This window comes from Eleutherodactylus coqui, chromosome 3 (genome assembly GCF_035609145.1).
Source record: "Eleutherodactylus coqui strain aEleCoq1 chromosome 3, aEleCoq1.hap1, whole genome shotgun sequence".
In the NCBI taxonomy this organism is placed as follows: domain Eukaryota; kingdom Metazoa; phylum Chordata; class Amphibia; order Anura; family Eleutherodactylidae; genus Eleutherodactylus; species Eleutherodactylus coqui.
In genome coordinates this window covers 291,396,260-291,421,447 of record NC_089839.1, presented here as the reverse complement: position 1 = coordinate 291,421,447, position 25,188 = coordinate 291,396,260, and the positions used below count along the sequence as shown (strand labels likewise).

Sequence of the window (25,188 nt, the reverse complement as noted above, 5' to 3'; positions counted from 1 at the left end):
GGGTCTTATCTGTATAATAAATGTCTGACACCTCCCATTCACGCATAAATCCTGGGGAATAATTTAACCCACTACTCAGCGTGTCAAAGGTTGTTATCAATTTATATTCCCAAATTCTTCTGTGGTTTTGTGACTTGAAACCACCCTTCAGTATCAAAACTCTCATATCTCCTATGTTATGTCCATGGTTAGAGAAGTGCTCGACCACAGGTAATTCTTTTTCTGTGTTCAATCGTGTGGCGATGAGATCTCATCCTGGCTTTCAGTTTCTGTCCTGTTTCTCCAAGATAAAGACCCCCAACAGAACATTTACTGCACATGATCAGGTACACATTAGACGAGAAACATGTGAATGTCCCTGAGATCTTATAGTCCTGCTGTGTGTTGGGGATCCGTATCCTGTCCGCAGTCAGTATATGTGAGCAGGTCTTACAGCTCCTTACATTACAGGGATAAGTTCCTTTTTGTGTGTCAGAGGGTAATGCACTCCTGATTATAAAGTTCCTCAAGTTAGGAGGTTGCCTGTAACACAGAAGCGGAGGGTCCGGGAATATGGTTTTCAGACGGTCATCCTTGTGTAGGTATGGTGGAGTTTTCTTGCGGTTTTCCTTAGTACCTCTAGTTGCGGATTGTAGGTCACTACTAGAGGCACACGATTGTTTCTTTCCTTCTCCTTGTATTGGAGTAGTTGATTTCTGGGTATCCTGGTGGCTCTGGTGATTTGGTCATCAATTGAGGTGGGATGGTAGCCCTGATTTATAAATGTTCTTTTAAGATGGTACAAATGTTCCTCTCAGTCTGTTGGGTTGGAGCAGATCCGGTTGTATCTGATGGCCTGGCTGTAGACAATGGACTTTTTGATGTGTTTAGGATGGAAACTGTCCCATCTGAGGTATGTGGGCTGATCAATCGGTTTTCGGTATAGGGATGTCTGTATTGAGTTGTTTGAAATCTTTATGGTGGTGTTCAAAAAGTTGATTTCTGTATGCGAGTAGCTTAATGTCAGTTTTATGGTGGGGTGGAATGCATTGAATCTTTCATGGAATTTTATTAATTCTTGTTTGGTGTGGGTCCAGATGATCATGATGTCATCAATGTAGCGGAAGTAGGCCAATGGTTTGCTGGGGCAAGAGGCCAGAAAGTCACTCTCCAGTTTTGCCATAAAAAAGTTGGCATATTGCGGTGCCATTTTACTGCCCATGGCAGTCCCCGTGAGTTGCAGGAATTTCTCTTTGCCAAAGGAGAAATAATTGTGTGTGAGAATGAATCTTGTGAGTTGTAGCACTGCATCAGAGGCGACCCCATTGTTCGCAAGCTCGCTATTATTACATCATGTATTTTTGTTAGCCATTAAAAGGTATCATATCTACAAGATTACGTCGTTTCTCTTGCTGAGAACAATCACATTCTGAACTACAGCAGAATACTCAGAGTTCTGCTGTGGTTTTGTAGGCAGATTCCGTGTGGAAAATTCTGCAGGAGCATCCGGAGTATGAATATACCCTAATACTATTTCTTCTGTGGTGACGCTGCACGAAAACTAAACATCAGATTTCCTGACAAATTACAGCTAATCGCTGGGATGCCTAACTTGTAGATACTTTGTGATCTGCTTATTGTCAAAGGACCCTTCTAAAGGTCCTTTTACACTGACAAGGGATGTTGTCATTCACTTGCATTCACACATGACAATGGATCACCTGTCTGAAGATTATCATCAATATGATTGTTCAGCTATCATCGATCTGCTGTACATCTCCTTGTTCACACCAGCAAGCAAGCTGAGCTCTGATTGGTTGCTATGGGAAAAAAGGACAGCCATACTGTTAGACAGTTTTGATAAATGAGACCCACTATCTTTTGCACCCTAGATCAGCACTGCATGAGTTGGGTAGTGGGCACTATCACATCCACTAGTTTAGTGTTAGTAATGGGAGACTTTATAGGTTCCCTGATTTTAAGTTTCCTTGTAAGTTGCTGTCAAAGTCTTGTTCAGGTCAGGTCTGATATGTACTTCTCTCTTGAAGGTCTCAGAATGCAGTTGGCCTGTAAGACAAGCTCCCAGTTTGCATAATTTATTTGCAGTTTGCAAGAACATGCACAATTGGTTACAGCAGAACCCCAAAAATGTGTGCGTTATCCACTGCATGGTAAGTAATAGCATGGTGCTACATTGTATGGAATGTTATACCGCAGATACAGGACACTCTCTTGCTCCACATTTTGCCCAATGTGAAACAAATATAACATTATTTAGGCTTGAATCTGTTATAATTGGGTTTTCTGGCTTTATGTAAATGAAGCTTCCAGCAAAAATGCATAATAAGTGATGTAATGTATGTATACAGTAGCTCCAGAACTGCACTTACTACACTACTGGTGTAGCATAATACAGGATGTAACTCAGGATCAGTACAGGATAAGTAATGTATGTACACAGTGACTCCACCAGCAGAACAGTGAGTGCAGCTCTGGAGCATAATGCAAGAGGTAACTTGGGATCAGTGCAGGATACGTAATGTATGTACACAGTGACTCCACCAGCAGAACAGTGAGTGCAGCTCTGGAGCATAATGCAAGAGGTAACGGGATCAGTGCAGGATAAGTAATGTATGTACACAGTGACTCAACCAGCAGAATAGTGAGTGCAGCTCTGCAGTATAATACAGGATGTAACTCAGGATCAGAACAGGATAAGTAATATATATACACAGTGACTCCACCAGCAGAACAGTGAGTGCAGCTCTGGAGTATAATACAGGATGTAACTCAGGAGCAGTACAGGATAAGTAATGTATGTGCACAGTGACTCCACCAGCAGAATAGTGAGTGCAGCTCTGGAGTATAATACAGGATGTAACTCAGGATTAGTACAGGATAAGTAATGTATGTACACAGTGACTCCACCAGCAGAATAGTGAGTGCAGCTCTGAAACATAAAATGCAGGCTGTAACTCAGGATCAGTGCAGGTTAAGTAATGTAATGTATGTATACAGTGACAGAGCCCAATGCACACACGCTATACATAGTAACGAGCAGCATGGTGGTTAGCCTTGCAAGGCTGAAGTCCTTAGTTCAAATCTGACCAAGGGCAACATCTGCATGGGTTTTGTAGGTTCTCTCTGTGTTTCTGTGGGTTTTCTCTCACAGTCCAAAAGCATATTAAGTATAGATTGTAAGCCCCCCACAGGGACAGGCCCCAATGTGACTTATGATGATGACGGTCTGGCTGCAGCACTGTGTGCTAGTTAAATAAAATCATGTTTGGTGCTCATAGTTTGCTTGTTGTCTGCCTTGACTAGGACGGTCGTGCCGCCTCTGCAGTGTTAGTCAGCGCCATGTTCTGTTTTTCTCACCTTTTCACCAATCCGGTATCTGCAATCCAGCTGCTAAATGCGAAACGTCCAGGAATAGGACTCTGGCCATCACACAGGAGGTGAGAATACCTGCGGGATATGAGAATAAAGCAAGTCCGTAATCAAGCAACAAATAAATCTTTTGTGATTTGTGTTCAGGTACATTGGGTATATCTGTGACCTGGTGTCTGACAAGCCTGCACATCCTCACTGCAAACCTCTTGTCATTAAGAGTGCCACCATCAGCCCGGTGCCGTGCTTTAACAAACAGAGGAATGGCTGCCGGCCGTTCTGTGAGGTCCTCATTGGGGAAACGCGGATCTTCAGCACAATGCAGGACTACGAGAGAATGAAGTGAGTGGCTGCAACCCCTGTGTACTCCGCCTCTGGTTTTCTGTACTACCGATAGCGGTCTATTCGTTAATAATTTATTCCTTAATGGGGTGACGCATCGGCACGCTGAGCAGCGCTTCTGACAATCTCCATACAGTGTAAACCTACATAGAACACTGAATAAAAGATTGTTTACATGAAGAGATTGCCAATAAGTGAGAGCAGAGGAGCCGCATTCATATTTCATGAAGGTTTCCATTGCACCTAGTGGAATAATAAACTTCCAGACATCGAGATCCATCCAACGATCCATGCTGAATAATATTGTTGTTGTCCAATTATTTGGTCAGTTACTGAAGGTAATACAGCATCCAATAAAATGTGGCATGTATGTATCCAGCAGCAAGAGTCTATGTATGAAATCAGAGGTATGGAGAGCTACACTAGAGCCCCATTAACGTCTGTGTGTGCAATATTACAGCTTCATAGGTGGCACAGAGCTGTAATCTACTATGCATGAGTCCTTAAAGGGGCTTTCCAATAATATGTCCCAATAATTGTGAAAACCCCTGTAAAGCAGATGATATAGCCATATCACACTGCAGTCAATGCACTCTAACCACATATGGGATTCCAGTAATTACCTAGCAGCACCTGCAATGGCTGGACAGATCTTGGAGTTGTTATTCAAATGCAGATCACCGCAGTAAGGGCACCCTTATGTTTTTTACCTAGTATTGACCTTGAGTCACATCATGGGCCTTGTGTGGTTCAGAGTGTCAAAGCAGCAGAATGCAGTCCTAAGCTCTCACTCACAACCTGAAGGTTGTGGGTTCAATCCCCACATAATTGACTCAGCCTTCCTTCCGAGGTCGGTAAAATGAGTACCCAGTAAAGATGAGCGAGCATATTCGCTAAGGACAATTGCTCTCTGCTCGGAAGAAAAGGTTCAGCTGCCGGCGCAGGTGACAGGTGAATTGCGGCGGTGAGCAGGGGATAGAAAGATGGAGAGAGAGATCTCCCTGCCGGCAGCCGAATCTTTTCTTCCGAGTGGGCAGGTACTTGCTAAGGGCAATGCTTGATCAAGTAATTGCCTTTAGCGAGTATGCTCGCTCATCTCTAGTATCCAGTCTGCTGGGGAGTAATAAACATAAATTACCTGAAAGCGCTGTGGAATAAGTTGGCACTATACAAATAAGAAGTCCCTTCCCTTATAAAAAGAAATCCAGCATTGAACGTAGTATGAGGATAAGATGTATCTTTTATTCATTTCAATGTATCATTAGTGCAGCAACAGAATTCAGCCAGCATGGCTTGCATGTTTCAACAAAAATGCCTTACTTATAACCCGGCATGATAACAGGCTGCGTCCCCGTTTTCTAGTGATCGCGGTCATCTGACCATGATTATGGAAACAGTACAAATGCCAAGCAGCAGATCAAGTGCAGAAGAGAAACCCAACTGGTTTTCCAAGTGGTCAGACATTTATTGACCACATACTTTTCTGCACAGTTTTGGAAACCCTATGAGCAGCTCCCAACACTGGTAGATGATCGCCTGCAATCTGATAAGAATTGTCTCTGATGACCCTATTAAATTTTATGTCTGTGGTAAGCTTTAAAGGAAACCTGTCAGTGACTATAAACACTATAAACTAAGTTATGGTGCTTATAATTTAGATGATGTGAAGTCCAGGGAGCTGTATCTCATACTTACCCGATCCCCAGTTCTTGCGGTGTTCCCTAGCGTGCGCACAGCAGAGTAACTCTTTTCAGAGGACACTCATTCATCTCTATGGGCGGTGTAGTGCACAGCCTTCTAAATAGACTCAAGCTCTTACACAGGCGCTGATTTTGCCAGGGCACACCACAGGAACGGTGGACTGGATGAATATGAGACATAGATCCCCTGACGTCCCATTATCTTAACTATAAACACCATAAGTTACTCTATGGTGCTATAGTCACTGACCGGATCCCTTTAAGTTATTGCAGCAAAATATGACGTGTACAGAACCAGTAGGGAGCGGCAGGAAAAAGCTGAATACTTATTGCTACTCTGGATGCGACTAGAGCTTTAGTTATAATGTACCTTAAGATTAGTAAAGCAAAGTATTTGTGAAGTTACCCAACATTGTATGTGAGTGTAAACCTTAAGCTATGTGAATAGGAATTTGCCATCTTCATTCTTTCGGTTTATCTTCTAGAGAGTATCGTGTCCAGGAAGGAAAAGTTGTGTTTCCTCTGGGGGTCACCGTCCATGGAGATGTTGTGGTTTCTATTTACCATATGAGGTCTACAATTGGAGGAAGACTACAAGCGAAGGTAAGGATTACTCTGTAGGCTACGTAGACAAGATCATTGGCGTAGAATAACCCTGGAGGTCCCTTCCAACTCTACCATCCTATGAATACAGCCTTAACGTCGATTGCAGACAAGCGTATTTTAGCTCCGTATTTGGTCCATCTTTCGCGGACTGTAATACGGAGCTAATATAAATCTATGTATATCTTCATATGGCTGTAGTTTTCATGTAGCTTTTTCCTTTTTATACGCAGCATGGCCTGTTTTTGCCTCCGTATTGCTGCTATTTTCTCAGGGAAAATAAAATATATGGAGGCAAATACCGATGAATATTGATGACATACGGTTGTAATGTCAAGTGTAACAGTTCCGCAATAGGGATCCGTATTACAGACGTGTTACAATTAGAGTCTGGCGGGAAGGGGGAGGGGAAGAGGAAAAGGGAGAGAGAGAGGGAGAGGGGGAGAGAGAGAGAGAAACACAAACCAAGAAGAGAAAAAAAAGCTCGGGACCCTGCGTTCCACATACAGAAATGCTCAAATCTCCCATTGTAGTCAATGGGGTTTGTTACTTGAGTAGAGCTCTCGAATTTTACGAAAAGCTCAACTCGAATAACGCGGACCCGAGCATTTGGGTGCTCGCTCATCTCTAGTTACAATATGTTCATCTGAAACTGGCCTAAATGAATTAGTCCTTTGGGCCTATATGGAGCTTATTTGTCTTGACTGAAAATAAATCACTAAGGCTAATTTCACACGGGCGAGTGAGATATCAGGCCGTGGTTCACGTCCCAGTATCATGCTCGCCATCATGTGATTTCGCCACAGATGCAAGGTGTTCTTGTATCAGAATCACGCGCATTATCTTGGCATGTATTATGCGCTCATGCACGCCGAAATAGTGTATGGGGATTATTGGCATGCAGCAAGAGAGGCTAAATTCACAGATAAGAATAGGACATGCTGCGATTTTTTTTTTTTGATTTTTTGATTTTTTTTTCACACAGACCATTCATTGGTCCATATGAAAAATCACTCATGTGTACAGCTTCATAGGCTGTAATGGTCAGCATGCTATCTGTGAAATACACGGATGGAAAATTCGCATTTGTGTGGTTTGGAGAGAATCTAGAGCACCTAGAGAAAACATAAAAACTTCATGCAGATGTTGCCCTTGGTTAGATTTCAACCCAGCTCTGCAAGGCAACAGTGCTAACCACTAAGCCACTGTAAATAAATTTGACGCTAATTTGCTACAGAATAGCTGCGAATTTGATTTGCAGTCCGGACAAATTCCATGTCAAATTATGCTCAGTGATAAAGCATCATGCAGTAAAGGCAGCTGCAGACAAACAGCATCTTACTATGTAACTGTGGGGAAAATGTACTTAGACCAGCATATAAAACAGCAGTCTAGTTAAAGAGTGCCTATAATGAGGTGCGCCAAATTTATTAAGAGGCTCATACATGTTAATAAAGTTGGCGCATCAAAATCAACCCCCATTATTATCTATGACTTTTTCTATTCCAGATGACAAATACTCAGATATTACAGATACAGTTTCATACTGGATTTATAGCACTTGGGACAACGGTGTTAAAATTTACAAAGTAAGTATACAGCTACAAGACGTTCCGTAATAAAGTTATTATCATATAATTGTATAATATCAAGGGGTTTCCTTGGATACTTTCTATAATGTTAAGTCCAGAGGCGTAAATTGAAGCTCCTGGGCCCCAATGCAAAACCTGGAATGGGGCCCCCCAACTATAATGATTTATTCATAGTACTGGGCTTCCTATATGGAGAGGAGAGGCCTTATGGGCCCCCCAAGGCTCCTGGGCCCAGGTGCAACCGCAACCCCTGCATCGTCTATAGTTACGCCCCTGGTTAAGTCCAAACCTGCACAGTAAGCAGAGTGGTGGCTAAGCTAAAGAGCTGCTGTATTTCCAATGTCAATATGGATATAGCATGTAAGGGCCCTAAGGCTGGGTTCCAACGGGACGGAAATCTCGCGGAATGTCCACAGCGGGACCGCAGGGAAATTTTACAAGATTTCCGCAGCAGAAAGGCTGCTTCAAGCAAGGTTTGAAATGGCTTTTCAGCCTATATTCCACTGCGGAAATCTCTCCCCATAGAGGGAGGAGAGTCTGCAACAGAGACGGTGATACTCTTGACAGGTTGTGGATTTGAATTCTGTGCCGAATGTCAGTTTTCGCACGGCTTGTCCGCAGCGGACTATCAACAGCGTGTGAACAAGATTTTTGCAAATCTTGTCCACTTTGCTGCTTAGTCTCAGGGTTAAAAATACATGTGGAATGTCCGTGCGGAAAGTCTGCGGCAATTTCTCCCCGTGTGAACGCAGCCTAGAGCAGTGTTTTTCATGGGTCTCCTGGTCTCCTTCTCACCATACAAGCTTGAATGGTTGCATCAGTATGTTCCTCGGACTCATTTACCTCATACCCCTGTCAGTCAATGTCAGCTATCATATTCTGAGGCCTCCCTCACACATAGATGCGGCTTTAGCGCACCCCATCATTGTGATGGGTAATGAGGTGCACTAAACGGCCAAAGATAGAGCAGACAGTGCTCAAAAATCACGGCGCTGGAAAACTCTGTCCAGGACCGCAATTGAACGCATGTTCGTAATGCCCATAGATTTCAATGGCAGTTTCTAACACTGCAATTTTCGAAGGCTGGCTGCTCTATTTTAGTGTGTCTCAGTGCTTTTTGCAAATGAGGGAGATGGAACAATACCTTCACAGTGCCACCTATTGAAAGGCAGCTTTCCTGCAAGTCAATGTTAGGCTCTTTATACAAGCCTTGTAACAATGACCAGGAATTGAAAACAAAGCCAGACTCAATACAGACAGCTGTTTCGGGGTGTTTCCCCCTCATTAGTGTGCAGCAGGATTCTTTCTTTGCTAGAGAGAGGCCTATGATGTGGGTCAGAAACGCTATCTTTTCTCCTTTGGGACAGCACCTAGACAGTGAGTGAGGAGACTTAAAAGGCCATATACGCTCCTCTGGGTAATATGCTGCTTGTTTGACATGCTGTTTTTAATGAGAATTTTTAGTGTTTTGGTAATATAATAAAGTTTGTTTCTAGAGACATTACACATTTTTTTCAAGGGGAGTGAGTGAGGAGACTTATAAGGCCATTCATGCTCCTCTGACCCACATCACAGGCCTCTCTTGGAAAGCCAGAATCCTACTGCACACCGATGGGAAAACATCCTGAAACAGCTGGTCATTGTTACAAGGCTTGTATAAAGAGTCTAACACTGACTTGCAGTAAAGCTGCCTTCCAATAGGTGGCACTGTGAAGGTATTGTTCCATCTCGCTTATTTGCATATTACGCAAAGGAGCATGAATGGCCTTATAAGTCTTCTCACTCACAGTCTAGGAGCTCTCCCCAAGGAGAAAATATAGTGTTTCTGACCTCAGTGCTTTTTAACGCACCTTTTCACCCACTGGAATGATGGGGTGCGTTAAAAAACGTAGTTCGAAAATGAGTTAAAATGTTGCATGTACAATGACGCGTTTTAACAGACGTCTGCGTGAGAGTGACTTAAGGGGTTAATGCATTTGAATAATTTGCACTGGAGAAGACTAGAGATGAGCGAGTATACTCAGTAAGGCACATTACTCGAGCGAGTAGTGCCTTATCCGAGTATCTCCCCGCTCGTCTGCAAAGATTTGGGGGGCGGGGAGCGGCGGGGAGGAATGGAGGGGAGATCTCTCTCTCCCACTCTCCCCCCCCCCCCCGCTCCCCGCCGCAACTCATCTGTCACCCACGCCGGCCCCCGAATCTTTAGAGACGAGCGGGGAGATACTCAGCTAAGGCACTACTCGCTCAAGTAATGTGCCTTAGCGAGTATACTCGCTCATCTCTAGAGAAGACATAAAACCTGTCCTGTCTGACTAGTTTACACAGCTGAAAATTGTATCCATTCGTAACAGTCCTTTGTCAAGCTAAGAGACGTTTTAGGCAAAAGCTGCATCAAAACACCAAGTGTGAATACTGTCTAAAGCCAGTCAGTGTTTTTTACCATATAATGATTAATGAATTACTATTTTTTGCACATGACTTTGTAGACCAGAACTTGATGCTTGTGATTCACCAGACAAATACCCTCAGCTATTTCATGTTACTCTGGACATTGAGATTGAAGCCACCGACAGACAGACCGACCTCACCCCTCCTTGGGAGAACTTTGTATCTAAAGATGTGAACCCCAGTATCCTGTTCTCATCACAGCAGGAGCAACAGGATACTCTGGCTGTGGCGGGTAAGCCGTGGAGCAGAGATAAGTCATATCAAACCACTTCTTCTGCGCTCATCTCTAGAGGCTAACGTATTTTTTGTCTGTGTTTTGATACAGGCAAAGCTCCTGTAGAGCAACATCAAGACAACATCAGGAACGCCGGGCAGGGGGCTTTCTTCTCTTCTTTGAGCTGGCAAGGTAAGATCAGCAAACTAGAACAACAAAATGTTGGAGATGTTTCCTCTGCTTTTATATATTCTTGATACTCAGAGGCTGAAAACCCACTTTGATCGTGTCTATATAACATTGTTGCACAGCTTGTTACAAGAAAGTCCTGATAACGCATTAGCAAGCCTTGCCTTTATGTCAGTTGGATGTGATCAGGACTCAGAAGTCTGACAGCAAACATAAATCTTATAAAACCTGGGGAATTGCAATACAAAGGGGCAGATTTTTAAACATATTGACACCTGTTTCCTGGTGTAGTACATTGAAATATCACATGTAGAATAATAGATAGAAGATTCAATCTTCCCATTTGCATAATTCCCAGAGGTGCATGCATGGCCTTATAAGTCTACTCACACACCTTCTATGTGCTCTCCTTAGGGAAAAACAATACCCTTCCTGACCCACCCTCTCCCAAAGGAGAAAAGATAGCGTTTCTGACCCACATCATAGGCCTCTCACTAGCCAAGTCAGAAACCTACTGCACACTGATGAGGAGCAATCGCCCTGAAACAGCTATCTGTGTATGGTTTTTCTGGCTTTGACTCACCATTCCCAGTCATTATTATAAAGCTTGTTTAAAAAGTCTGACATTGACTTGCAAGAATGATGCCTTCCAATAGTTGGAGCTGCAGAGGTATTGTTCCATCTTTCCATGTGCCTATTTCCCAGAGGAGCATGGATAGCCATATAAGTCTCCAGGATTGATTCTTCAATGATGATGAGTAGAGGGCATTAGGAAAGAGAGTGGCTAGGAAAGATTTTGCTGGAGCTTTTCTCAAAATGTTTGAAGTGAACTGACTTTTCTCGTCTGTATCATTGGGGGACACAGCTTTGACCTTGGCATATAGCACCTGCTGATTGGAGGCAGACACTAAGCAGACAAACGAGTTGGCTCCTCCAGCTTGCTATATACCCTTTGCCGGTACTCAGCTAATCAGTTTTTGCTTAGTGTCTGTAGGAGGCAGGCCTCTCCAATCAAGGTCTTCAGGACTACAGGAATATGGGGACAGGCCTGACAGCTCGCTACCTGTTCCCCACGCAGAGGGCAAACGGCAAGTGTCTGTACTACTCCAAGAAGCGATTGCAGGTTGACGGAGCAGTATTACTCTCTGATCTACCCCTACGCAGGAGGGCGAATGGCCAGACATTGCTGCCCAATCACCCTCAGCGTGATTCTGGACCTACTGAGATGGTAACTCCCATACTGGGAAGAGTACTTGCACAGAGATTATCTGGTACAGCATGGCTCTGGCATTGCTGAGACCTGTAGTACCCTCCATTTGGAAAGAGTCACAGTGAGTCTCTGGATTCATCGCTCCTCATGTGTGCTCCGGACCAGGTTGAGCCTTGACTATTGGTAGCTCCCCTGTTGCCTCTCCTGCAGTTCCCTGTAGGCAGCTTTGGCGCAGTGTCCGAGTCCAGGATGACACGTAGACAGGGGCCAGCCAGAGCCACGTACTATGTGCGCCCTCGCTACAGTATGAGGTTTATGTCCAGCCAGAGAATATCTCGTCTCACGACAGTGTTGGAAACTACTTGCCAGCATGGCCGTGGCCTTGCTCAGACCTGTGGTACCCTCCACATGGAAGGTTTACTCACACAGGGAGTCTCTGGACTCATCGCTCCTCATGTCTGTTACAGACCAGGTTGAGCCTTAGCGCAGTGTCCGGGTCCAGGATGACAGCAGAGAGACATGTGCCATGTGCGCTGTCGATGCAGTAACTAGATTGCATCCAGCCATGTTCAAACTGGTTATCAGCAGTACTCCGGGCTTGCTGACATTTGTAGTTCCTTCTATATGAAAGGAGTATTGTGCACAGAAGTCCACGGACACATTGCTCCTCTTCTCCGCTCCGGAACGGGGAAGCCTTACCTAACGGCTAGCTTCGCTATTGTGGCCCGTGTGCAGTGTCCTGGCGGGCAGCTTAAGCGCTTTCCCTGGTTACAGAGGGAGACGCAGGCTGGGTCCGCCCAGAGGCACATAGTATGTGCACTCACACCTATACAGGATTGACATCCAGGCAGTCAAGAAATATCTCGACTTGTTCTATCTTAGTACAGTGGTAGGCCGGGGGGTTCGCCCTCTGACAGGGTGCCTTGGGGCTGCTGATCCGTCTACTAGCTCCCCTCCGGTCAGCTCGGACATGCTGAACCACTATGGGTCCAGTCCTTCTCCAGGCGGCCTCGGAACCAAACCAATATCTAGTGCTTTCTAGGGAGACTGTGCTGCTAGCTCTGTCAGCTGTGTCCATGCGGACGTGGGTCACTCATGTCATCTGTGATGCATGAATGATCCTGTTGAGACGGAGTCCGACGCTGACCCTAAATTTGTCGGCAGAACGGTCCTTGTATTCTCCCCTATTAGGGACATCTGGACTGCTGCCGTTAGAAGTACTCTGTAGTTAGAGCAGTCTACTACTTCGCTCCTATAATGTTTCTCCATGTAGCCTTCCTATGCATGTAAGAGCAATGTCCGGAGACAAAGCATTTAATCCGACAGAGTTAGTAGCACGCTCTTACGCTATTTCCTTCTGCAGGATTGCTTGCAGGAGACCATGAAACGGTATACACTAATACTGATTTCAGTTCTTAGCGCTTGCCCTTCCAACTCCGGAGGGTTCTACAAAGGGACCAGAGAGACTCACGTCCGGGGGCAATTTGGCAATTATGCCACGTTTTAGGTGCCTGGTTAAAGTCATGTGATGGCCGTGACATCTTGGTAGGGAGCCACTCTGGCTTGACAACTCAGACACCTTTTTTCCTAGGACTACATTTCTTCAGGGTCTGGGGGATTCATGCAGAAGGTGGAGGCTGTGGCTATTGTTACCGTCTCAAAAGGCTGATACTAATGGTATTTTGGAGCCATGTGTCTCCATCTCCCATTTACTCTGGTAGCGGTAGCTCCCATGTATTTGCCTGGGATGCTGCCTACTAACCCTTCAACAGCAGTGCTGTCATTTCAACAACCAACCTAGTTGGGTGTTTACAGTCTAGATTCCAGCGGACCCTGTCGTTCAACTAGGTTGCCTGCTAGAGGGCCCTCAGCTCTTAAGTTTCACCCCCCTTTCTGATGGTACTGATGTCACGTCCAGCCCGCCCTATCTACTCGTCTCTCTTCTAAGCGGGAAGTGCTATGCGGCTTAAGTTTATTTGTCAACAAAAAAAGGTCATTATCGTCCTGTTGCATGTTACCTCACTGCATGTGGTATCTTGGCCCCGCGTTAATGAAGTCTAGTCCCATATGACGAGCCGGTCACAAATGGACTCGTACATTTGTGAATTATGACCCTCTCTCTAGTGGCATTCTTCAGGTGTCCTGGCTCTCTGCTGGTTCTTTCTACAACACAAGTGGATCCTTGGGTTTCCGAGGTGGACTCTTCGCACTGGCGCCGGTTCGCGGCAGTGCAGGGTTACCATGTCAGAGACATCATATGTTCAGGCTGTGTTATGGCACATAGTTCTCGGACAGCGGGTGCCTTGTGGAAGTTCCTCATCGGGAGCTTTTTTTCCCGGTAGGGGAATGGGACCATTTCTCAGGCCCCTTTATGCTCCGTCTCTAACCATGGTGGATGCCTAGGCACCCATTAATGCTAGTCACGGTTAAAGAGCTGATTACGCTTTGTTACACATGCGGCTTATATTTTCCCGTCCCCTTGAGTACTGCTCTGGAACATCCTATGATCAAAGCTGTGTCCCTCCAATGATACAGACGAGAAAATTAGATTTTTGTAAGAACTTACCGTATAATCTCTTTCTCGTCGTGTTCATTGGGGGCACAGCACCCACCCGATAGGGCTTCTTTTTTGTTTTTGCATCGTGCTTTACCTTCTTAACCTGGTCAGGGTGGCACCCTATTTTGTTTGTTTATGGTCGCACTGGCGCCCTCCTAAGTTATTTTAAGCATTACCATTCTATAACAAGCCCCTCTGGGGCGCTCCTACTGCTTGTGTACAAAACTGATTAGCTGAGTACCTGCAGAGGGTATATAGCAAGCGGGAGGAGCCAGCTCGTTTGTCTGCTTAGGCCTCATGTCCACGGGCAAATTAACATTTACAATCCGCAGCGTTTTTCCCGCACGCGGATCCGCGCCCCATAGGGATGCATTAGACACCCACAGGTAGTTAAATACCTGCGGATGTCATTTTTCCCTGCAGGAGCGGGTCCCGCATGCAGGAAAAAATCAGGACATGCTCCATTTTCGTGCGGGTCTCCCGCGGGGACGGCTCCCGCAGGCTTCTATTGAAGCCTATGGAAGCTGTCCGGATCCGCGGGAGACCTGCACCAGAATATACTCACCTGCTCCGGATCGTCCCTTCTTCGCGGCTTGATCTTCTCTCCGTCGCGGCCGGATCTTCCTTCTTCGGGCCGGTGGACGTGCGCGGCGTGCAGCCGGTGTGCCGAGCACATCCGACGGGCCGAAGAAAGAAGATCCGGCCGCGACGGAGAAAAGATCAAGCCACGAAGAAGGGAAGATTCGGAGCGTGCGGAGAGGTGAGTAATTGTTGTTTTCAGCCCTCATGTCCGCGGGGCAGGAGGGACCTGCTGCAGAATCCGTAGCGGGCCTGATTTTCCCCGTGGACGTGAGGCCTTAGTGTCTGCCTCCAATCAGCAGGTGCTATATACCCAAGGTCAAAGCTGTGTCCCCCAATGAAATCTAGTTTTGCCAAGCTGATTGCAATATTATTACAGCCCATACAAATTTTCACCTGTAGTTTCGTAGCAAAACTCGACTTGAGTTTCTAAAATTAAATGTAGTTGTCAACAACTTGCAAGCTACATGTAAAGGGCCAGAGGGACATATATGGCTCCTGAGTTACCGCCTGGGGAACACTGTCTTATGGTATTTATATATTTCTTTCTACTTTTCAACTCCATATTGAAAGAGTGTTGATTGTCATCACAAACCTTTACATTTACGCTTAAAGGGACTCTATCACCATCTTTTCACAGCCCTCTCTGAGTGCAGCACATGGTAGAAACTAGCACACTGATTACAGCACTATGTCTGCTATATCTGTGCAGTAGTTTTGGAGAAACCTGTATTTTATTAGTAGCAGACTCAAAGGACTAGAGGAAGTAGTCCTTGATATTCATGAGCTGCAGATACCCCTCACCCAAACCATCCTCTAGTCACTGATTGGTAGCTATCTTTCTATGCATAGTAATAAGCAGACAGCAGTCAATCAATGGTTGTAGGGCAGGGCTAGCTGCAGCTCATGAAAATCGGGGACTACTTCCTGTAGTCCTCTGTCTGGCTGCTACTAAACAAATGCAAGTTTGCCCCTAACCAATCCATAAATACATACAGCAGACGTATCGCTGTAACCAGCGAGTTTGTCACTACTTTGTGTTACTCTCACAGAGGCATCTGAAAAGATGGTGACAGATTATCTTTAAGATCCTTTACAGTTGCATGCCCTGAACCACAACGAGGACACTGACCCATATCAAATCTCATAAAGGAAATTCTCTACCCCCCCCCCCCAAAAAAAAACGTAAAATTTGACCATGGGCTCTGATTATTGAATTTTCTGTATTGATATCTTAGACCAGAAGTCCGACAAGGCGAGCTCTCATCCAGCCTCCGATGATCGGGCTGCTCTGGTCCATGAAGAGAGTGAACCGTCAGACGATGAACTTCTGTCCCTCTCCAGTCAGCACAGTAACACCAGTGGCGAAAAGCACCATGGAACCCCCAAACACAAAAAGATCGACCCTCCGGCTCCTGCAGCACCTCCGGAAGATGTAGATCTGCTCTGCCTAGATGGAAGTGCGGTAAATACAGCTCCATCTCAGCCCAAACCACCTCCAACTAACTCTGACCTCCTCAGTGACCTTTTTGGAGCCGCTCAGGCACCTGGAGATGCCATATTTCAGGCGGGAGGTGTGGGATCTGCTCACTCAACACCGCGACGATCTGCAGCATCACCTTCTCCATCACAGTCTCCAAGAATAGGCGAAGGTATTGCTATTTTCTTTTTTTTTAGTCAGGCAATTTTTATTACAGTTTTTTGTATACAAACAAAAACATTACAACCCCCCCCCCCCCCCGCCCCCCAAACTTCCCAGATCCATTATGATGATTTTTCCAGCCATATTGTTAATTATTGTAAAGTGTATGGTCACCTTTACCTTTTGCAGCTTCTACTTTTGATCCATTTGGATCAAGCCCAAAACAGCCCGGTCAAGACTTGCTTGGCTCTTTTCTGTCTGCATCAAATGCCCCCTCCGGAGACACAATTCTGCAAGCCACAAGGAGTCCATCTCCCTCCCCGACCCCAGGAGTTCATGTTGATCCTTTTAACATGGGTAAGGCGTCACTTTAATTCCATTTTCATTCCACTTTAAAAATGTAAGGAGGTGTTTGGTGCGTGTACATTTTTCGACACATGGAAATTAATGAACCATCCATGGGAAAGGTCTTCAATATCAGATGTGAAGGGGTCCACCACCCACTAATCAGTTGTTTGAAGAGGTCATGGTGCTTGAGTGATTGCTATGGTCATTGTACTGCATACCGGACACAGCGCTGTTCATTTTGCAGTGGCTGCACCTGGTATAGTAGCTGAATCTTTTTTACTTGAATGGGACAAAGCTGCTCATTGGACATGTGATGAAAGAATGTGACATGAGACATTGGCCCTCACCGGAGCCTTGTGATCTCTTCAATAAGAGGATGAATGTGAATCCCAGGCAGTGGATTTCCACTGATCTGGTATTGGTCATCAGTATTTTTTTGTCCCTTTTAAAAATACTTTGTAATTTATATATTTATTTAAAGAGAATTTCTCATGTATTTGATTTGTTTTATTAATTAGATTTCAGTCTTTAGCAGAGATATAATGTGTCCATTTTTTTTTAAATATTGTAGTTATTTAATATTTTTATTAAAAGAAAAAAACACCCGGAGGAGTGCTGTCTTCTGTATAAAGCCACTGTGTTCTCGGAGCGCTCAGCTGGTATGCAGCTGAGCGCTCCGAGCAGGGTATGCAGAAGACAGCTGGAGCGCTGTCTTCTGTATACAGCTACTGTGTTTCAGAGCTGTCAACAGGTATCCCACTGGGAAGTCGCAGCGGGATACCAGCTGAAAGAATGCTATCAGTGCCGGCCGCTGAGAAAATCAGAGTGCGGTACTGATAAGGCTCATAGCTAATTTCTAGCTTGTTAGAAATGAGCGATGAACGAATAGTGCAGAATTTAAGGGCATTAAGACACAACAATTATCACTCAAAAGACTGCTTTTGAGGAAATTTTGAGCGATAATTGTTGTGTCTAAATGGGCCTTAACATTTCAAGATTTTTTTGTGAATAGACACATAAAAAAACGAACAACTCCAAAACCACCTAACGTGGGTAATACCAATCACAGAGACATAGCAAACACTGATAGTGAGATGGTAATGTACCTCACCTCTCCAGAAGGTGAGAAGTGGACAACAGTGCACTGCTGTTCTACGATTGTGTTTTGTGGAAGCAAAGACCAGAATCAGGAAGGGATGTAATTCTTTGGCCCCCCCTGACTATATATATATATGCCGTATCACATATATGCATAGAGGCAGAGAAACGATCACATCCCTAAAGAGAGTATGTACAAGGTCTCCCCATAACCAGCAGTCCAGAACTGAGGTATAATACTATACATAGTAGACAGTTACAGCATGTAGTTACAGTATAGATCCCCTTTGAAGTTAGTAAGAAGTACGTATTCTACATCAGCAAGACCCTATTCTATATATTTGTATCTTCTTCACCAGCTCCACCATCTGTATCCATCCAGCCTGATACATCATCAGCGTGGGACTGGGGTACCCCAGCACAAGGTAAAGTAGGGTTTCCATAGTTTTTCCTGTAATCTTCTCTACAGAGCCATCACCCGAATTTGCTGGGCCTCATATACTAAAAAGGCCTAATGTGTCTACGGATGGCTCACATGGTACAATTACAATTTTTTTGTTGCAGTTATGAAAAGATACTTGCAAAACCACAACTCAACCGACAAACTCCTGATCTGTGAATACAACCATAGACGGCGAATCTTTCATTGACATTTTATTTTCTGTAGGTGGATTAGGAGTGGGGAATAGATCAGCTGCTACCAGCCCCACTGGATCACCACATGGTACCCCACAGCACCACACCAAGCCGCAGACTCTTGATCCATTTGCCGACCTTGGGGCTCTAGGTACAAATCTTTCTGGTAATCTTATATTCTTGTATATTTACTAATAATCACTGCCAAATCACATTTATAGATCTTTAAGGCCGGTTTCACATCTACGTCGAAACCTCTGGCTGGGAAGGAAAGTAGGCAGACCCTTTAAAAGTCAATGGGGTCCGTCCGACGCTGTTCGGCTCTGTCCAGAGACGGAACTGTTCGGGAAGCAGGTAAAGAGAATCCCCTTGGCCGAATGGAGCAGGAAAGTGGATACCCTGCGCAGATGTGAAACCACCCTAAGTCGTGTTTTTCTTTAAAGCTATTAAGAATACTATTCAGTCGTTTCTTAGTTACATGTTACCATTAGGCTCCATTCACATCCGCGCAAAACCTTGCTGTGACATTTCCGTTGTTCGTTTCTGTCCTCTGAGCCAAACAGCAAAAATACTGGGATCACAGAATGGTGCCCAATGGACCCCATTGACTATAATGAGGGATATCCATCATGCCGGATGAAAATGTACTTAGATAAAATAGCCCAGCATGTTGCACTAATCCCTCCGATTTCACGACACTTCCGGAGCCTCTAACGCAGATGTGAATGGGGCCTTATTGCATCCTCCACAGCTTTCCTAGCTGATGAGTTGAATTTTTAACAAAGCACATACAATTACTGGTGATTATTTTTTACAGTGGGGGGAAATGGTCTTTAAAGGGTATGTACTGCATATTTTTGCAATCAATTTTCTTATTGCTTCAATGCTTCTTGTAACTTTGCAAATCGTCTTGATTATAATTCTCCTACTGCTTTGCGTCTACAGCTCTTACGCAGAACTTTGTCTTCTCCTGTCTGTAGATTATCATCAAAAAGAGTAACAACCCCAAAATACATGTCTAAGAAAGGGCTGCAGAGATCATCATAAAAAATGGTTTATTAAGAATCACATATATAATAAGAGCATTTAAAAAAACTGAACATGATGGATATGCAGCATCAATACAAGGGAAATACATCACATATAAGAAGTTCCCAAAGACAATCATGCCCATATTAACCTATAAAAGGCGCAACCAAGCTCAATGAAAAAAGTTTGCTACCGTGTTAGTCAATAGAGCAAAATGTGATTGTTCTCAGCTAGAGAAACCAAGTCATCTTGTAGATATGATAGCTTTTAATGGCTAACAAAAATACATGATGTTAATGCGAGCTTTTGAACCAACGCAGGGTTTTCCAATGCATAATCCTTCGCAATAGCGATTACAGCTATGCCAACCCATCAGCCCTCCGCTATGTAACAGGGCGAGCGGTCTGTAGTGTGCCTTGAAGAATTGATGCTGTTTTGAAGGCAAACTGAGGTCACACCAAATATTGATTTGAATTAGATTTTCTTTTGTTCATTCACTTCGCATATTGTTAATTGACAAAAGATAAACTATTAACACTACTATTTTTTTTAAAGCATTCTTACTTCGGAGCCTTTTTTCCACACCTGCCTAAAACTTTTGCACAGTACTATAGTAGTTACATACAATGCAAATACATCATTAATGATGGTGTCTCATAAGAGTATGTCTTGATCTAGGTGGTTCTTCATTTGCAAGTAAGCCAACAACCCCAACTGGTTGTGGCGGAGGATTTCCACCTGTAGGGTCACCTCAGAAGCCATCTCCACAGCACGGAGGAGGCAATTGGCACCCGAACTCCGGATATGCTTGGCAGCCACATTCCAAGCCACAACAGAATGTCCCAAACTCTTCACCGCAAAATAGACCCAACTACAACATCAGCTTCTCTCCACTGAACAGCGGACAGAATGATAAAGGGAAGACTGCTGCCGGGCCCGGTGAGTCTATTTTAAACAGTTCTTATGGTTATCTTACATACTTCAAATGTTTAAACTTTCTAGCATACTTTGTGTTAGAAAAACGCCTTGTTTTCAGAAGTGTCTGGAAAAAGACGCAGACATCTGAATTGTAAAATGGGCCAGATTTAGTACTGCTGTGTGCAAGTTTTAAGGCACAAGACCCTGGTCTAAAGTATGCCACCTAAGAGTTGTTCTAATTGGTATTTAAGATGTGAAACCGAAGGCTACAACAGACAACTTTGAAGATTTGCTCTCAAGTCAGGGATTCAACGCGCACAAGGAGAGGAAGGGACCAAGAACTATTGCCGAAATGAGGAAGGAAGAAATGTCAAAGGAAATGGATCCGGAGAAATTAAAGGTGAGGACAATGACTTTATATAGTGCCAGGGTGTCTGTGCAGTGCACCAGTGAAGATAGATGTCTAAGGACACATATGAAAGTAAGCATGACCAGCTTCTCCGCTAGAAGGGATGTCTGTTGTGGACAACCCCTTTTTCTAATAAACTGATCATAAAAACATATTCAACTGCTAGAAACAGATCAGCTGTACTCTGTGGGATAACCTAACAATAAGTGTTCAATTTCCCTGCAGCACCCCCAGAGGGGGAATGAAGCATTACATGGTGTCCACTGAAATCAAATGGATAACCATCTAATGCATGGAGGTGTTGAGTTCTCCAGTGAGAGAGATGATTGTGCTTTTCTATACATCTCTGACTTGACCTTTCCAGCAACTTTGGCATAATTGCGCATGTAGTAAGAATAGGCAAGTTCTGGATAAGCAGGGCCTGGCCTGACCAGCTCTTGCCAACAGTAGTGAACAGTAGAGGGACTGGGATCCTGTATTTCTTCTTAAAAGGGTTTACCATTTGTGAGAAACGAGGCATATCCCAAGAAGCGCAGACAAAAGTTTCCTTTATACTTTACTTTTACCAGGACCAAGATATTTTTGACTGATCCTCAGGATAGATCATCAATATCCAATCAGTTGGGGTTCCACCGCTCAGAATCCCTGCTGATTAGCTGTTTGTAGAGGCTATGGCTCTGCTCAGGCCTGTAACATCATTGGTCCCATCGCCAAAAGCACCTCAGTCCTATTCAAGTGAACTGGATTGAGCTCCTACACTAGGCTCAGCCATTTAAAAGATGTACAGCATTGTGCCTAGTATGCAGTGATGTGGCTCTCACTTCAGACAGCTAGTCAACAGGGAACCAGAGTGGTGTATCTGCATTAATCAAATACAGATGAGGCTAGGACAGCAGTCTTTTAGTCTTGGAAAACCCCTTTAATGATGATTTCCATGTTGATATTGACTTGCATTTTCTATTACAGATCTTAGACTGGATAGAGGGTAAAGAGCGGAATATCCGAGCCTTGCTCTCCACCATGCACACTGTGCTCTGGGCAGGGGAGACCAAGTGGAAACCCGTTGGCATGGCAGATCTGGTCACTCCAGAACAAGTTAAAAAAGTCTACCGGAAAGCTGTGTTAGTGGTTCACCCAGACAAAGTAAGTACCAGCTGCTACACTCATTATGCAAAACTAAAGGGGTTGTTTCATCAGAGAACATAGAAATATGCGATTAATATCTGATTGCTGGATTCAGACTGCTGTGACACCCACTGATGACTAGAATAAAAAAAATACCGTGTTTCCCTGAAAATAGGTCCTACCCCCATAGTAAGACCTATCAGGTTTTTGGGGGAGGCTTGAAATATAATGACTCCCCCGAAAATAGGACCTATCTCAAGTGCTCAAAAAAAAAATACTCACCTGGTCTGCGGCGTCCAGGTGATCCGCGGCGTCCCGATGGTCTCCAGCGGCGCTGCGGCAAACAGCTGAGTTCTCCCTGTCTGCTTGCTCAATTTCTTTCTGGCGACGGGGCTTTGAATACCCCGCCTCCAGCAAAGCGATTGCTGTGATTGGCTGCCGGCGCTGTGATAAGCCAATCACAGCCGGCGCTCGATGAGCCAATCACAGCCATTCAGTGAATGACATCACTGAATGGCTGTGATTGGCTCATCGAGCGCCGGCTGTGATTGGCTCATCGAGCGCCGGTTGTGATTGGCTCATCGAGCGCCGGCTGTGATTGGCTCATCGAGCGCCGGCTGTGATTGGCTCATCGAGCGCCGGCTGTGATTAGCTAATCACAGCGCTCGCTTTGCTGGAGATGGGGTATTTAAAGCCCCATTGCCAGAAAGAAGTTGAGCAGGCAGACGGGGAGGACACTTGCCGCAGCACCGCCGGAGACCATCCGGACGCCGCGGAGCAGGTAAGTATAAGGCATCCCCCCGAAAAAAGACACTGTGCCCTTTTTGAGGCAAAAATAATATAAGACCGTGCCTTATTTTCAGGGAAACGCGGTAGTGGTGCCAGGGAAATTACATATCACATTGTCTCCTCTCACCTCCTTTGGATGTAGGAGATGAAGTGGCACAGTACTTTCCTACTGCCACTACATTTTTTTTCTTCTGACCATCAACAGGGGTCCCAAAAGTTGTACCCCCACTAATTAAACACCTGTAGTATATCCTAGTAAAATGCCAAAAATGTCTGTGGAGAGATAAACAGGAAAAAAATAACAAAATGCAGTAAGTTTGTGAACAGGACATCCCAAAAACATTGTGAACATTCCAAGACAAATCAAAAAGTGAACTGAATTAATATATAACTCATCTTCATATAACGAAATAAGATAGGAAGAAAATGTATTGAAGCTCATTATGAATCAATAAAAGCATTTCTCGTATTTTCAACAGGTTTTCTGATATTAAAAACTCCAAGCACTGATAGGCAAGAATGGATTACCATTAGAGATGAGCGAGCACACTCGGATAAGGCAGTTACTCGAGCGAGCATCGCTCTTCTTGACTAACTGCAGGCTCGGAGGGGGGGGAGAGCGGGGGGGGGGGGGGTGACCAGGGGGCGGTTGGGGGGAGTGATAGAGAGAGATCTGTCTCACCACCCACCCCCCACGCTCCCCACCATCGCCCCCCCCCCCCCGAGCATGCTTGGACGAGAATGCAGTTACTCGAGAAGAGCGATGCTCTCTGAGCACGCTCGGATAAGGCAGTTACTCGATTCATCTCTAATGGTAACCCATTCTTGTCTATCAGTGCTTGGAGTTTATCACAATTTCTGTGTTTTTGTTTGTCCGTGCGTACATAGGTGCGTACATAAGTGCTCACCCATGTACATGCAAAAACACGCATGAATGTCGGTCCGTGCATTGCCTTCAATGGAGCCGTGGCTGCTGCCGGCTGATCCATTGAATACAATGGTCTGCCGGCACCCCTGAATAGTTTTTCAGGGAAGAGCTTTACATATAAGCTCTTCCCTGAAAAACTAAAATTTTAGTGTAAAAAAAAAAAAAAAAATTTTTTTTAAATACTTACCCGCGAGGAAAAAGAATCCCCTGCTGCACATGCTACATCTGTGATAGATGCAGCAAAGGAATTCCTCATCCCTGCGGGGAATAAGGAATTCCCTATGACAGCTGTCACAGATGACAGCTGCGGTAGGGGATCCAGCTGCTAGCATCCTGTAATTGTTTTTCAGGGAAGGGCTTTAAATATAAGCCTTTCCCTGAAAAACATGAAAAAAGGTGCTAAAAAAAATCAAACATACTCACCTTTCTTCAGCTGCCGGGGCTCAGCCGCATACAGCTAGCTCTTTTCCTGCACTGCTCTAAGGAATATTCAGCAAGCGGGGATTTAAAATCCCCACCTGCTGAATGGGCTGCCTCTGATTGGTCACAGTGCTCAGCCAATCAGAGGCAGTTCTCAGCTATTTATGACAGCTGAGAGCTGCCTCTGATTGGTCCCTGTGCTCAGCCAATTAGAGGCAGCACTCACCCATTCATGAATTCATATGTAAAGCTCTTCCATGAAAAACAATTTAGGGGTGCCGGCAGACCGTAATCTTCAATGGAGCCGCCGGCAGCCGCTGCGGCTCTAATGAAGACAATGCGTGCATTTCCTACCATGCGTGCATGTCCTATCTTTACAGGCACGCACCTGTAAAACACGGACATGTGAACATACCATAGGGAATGCATTGTTTCTTGTGGGTATAACTGTAGAAATGCACATGCAATCAGCTCTCCCTAGTGCTTAGATTTGGGGTTACTACCTTTTCCCTATCTGCATTCTCTCTACTGAAGATACAGCAAATTATGAACTTGGTTAAGACAATTACATAGAAAACCTCTAATCACCTTCCATCCTGAACACGGTGACCAGCCTTTGACCCCCTGTACAACTTCCCCCCCTCCCTTCTCTGAAATGTGAGACGGTCATTGACTTTGATGAAACCGTTAGCGCCTTCAAGAACAGCCCCATGGATGAATTACTGGGCAGCTTTGTTCTCTGCTCATGTCAGGGACATTGTCACTTTATCATACAGTTCGGTCCCATAGAGTAGCTGTATCTCTGCAATCTGCTGCTTCTAATCTAGGCAGAGGGATGGCACACGAGTGAGGGCTTCTGCCAGGAAAAAAGGGGCGAAAAGAGGAGATCCAGAGCAAACATTCATATAACTTTCAGTGTAATTGGATACTGCCATCAATAGAATTTGTGTTGATGATTTGCATCTATGGTAACGAAGCAACATCTGATCTGCTCTGGCGCTTGGCTCCAGGAATTCAACAGGTCATTTTTAAGGTTCAGATGG

General features: G+C 44.9%; 1 protein-coding gene across 3 annotated transcripts in view; it reads left to right on the top strand.

The window, feature by feature from the left end:
* DNAJC6 (DnaJ heat shock protein family (Hsp40) member C6) overlaps positions 1–25,188 on the top strand; it is a 60,625-nt gene that overhangs the window by 30,401 nt on the left and 5,036 nt on the right. Inside the window, exons 5-18 of one of the 3 annotated variants that reach the window (XM_066597678.1) lie at positions 2,028–2,150; positions 3,388–3,437; positions 3,517–3,711; positions 5,897–6,014; positions 7,524–7,603; positions 10,093–10,286; positions 10,380–10,460; positions 16,042–16,455; positions 16,635–16,802; positions 18,251–18,316; positions 18,559–18,693; positions 20,235–20,495; positions 20,726–20,874; positions 21,850–22,026. In XM_066597678.1, coding sequence (XP_066453775.1) covers positions 2,028–2,150; positions 3,388–3,437; positions 3,517–3,711; positions 5,897–6,014; positions 7,524–7,603; positions 10,093–10,286; positions 10,380–10,460; positions 16,042–16,455; positions 16,635–16,802; positions 18,251–18,316; positions 18,559–18,693; positions 20,235–20,495; positions 20,726–20,874; positions 21,850–22,026 — 2,211 coding nt within the window. Of the gene's footprint in view, positions 1–2,027; positions 2,151–3,303; positions 3,438–3,516; positions 3,712–5,896; positions 6,015–7,523; positions 7,604–10,092; positions 10,287–10,379; positions 10,461–16,041; positions 16,456–16,634; positions 16,803–18,250; positions 18,317–18,558; positions 18,694–20,234; positions 20,496–20,725; positions 20,875–21,849; positions 22,027–25,188 lie in introns of all 3 variants that reach the window. The other 2 variants (XM_066597677.1, XM_066597676.1) reach the window with 2 other exon arrangements.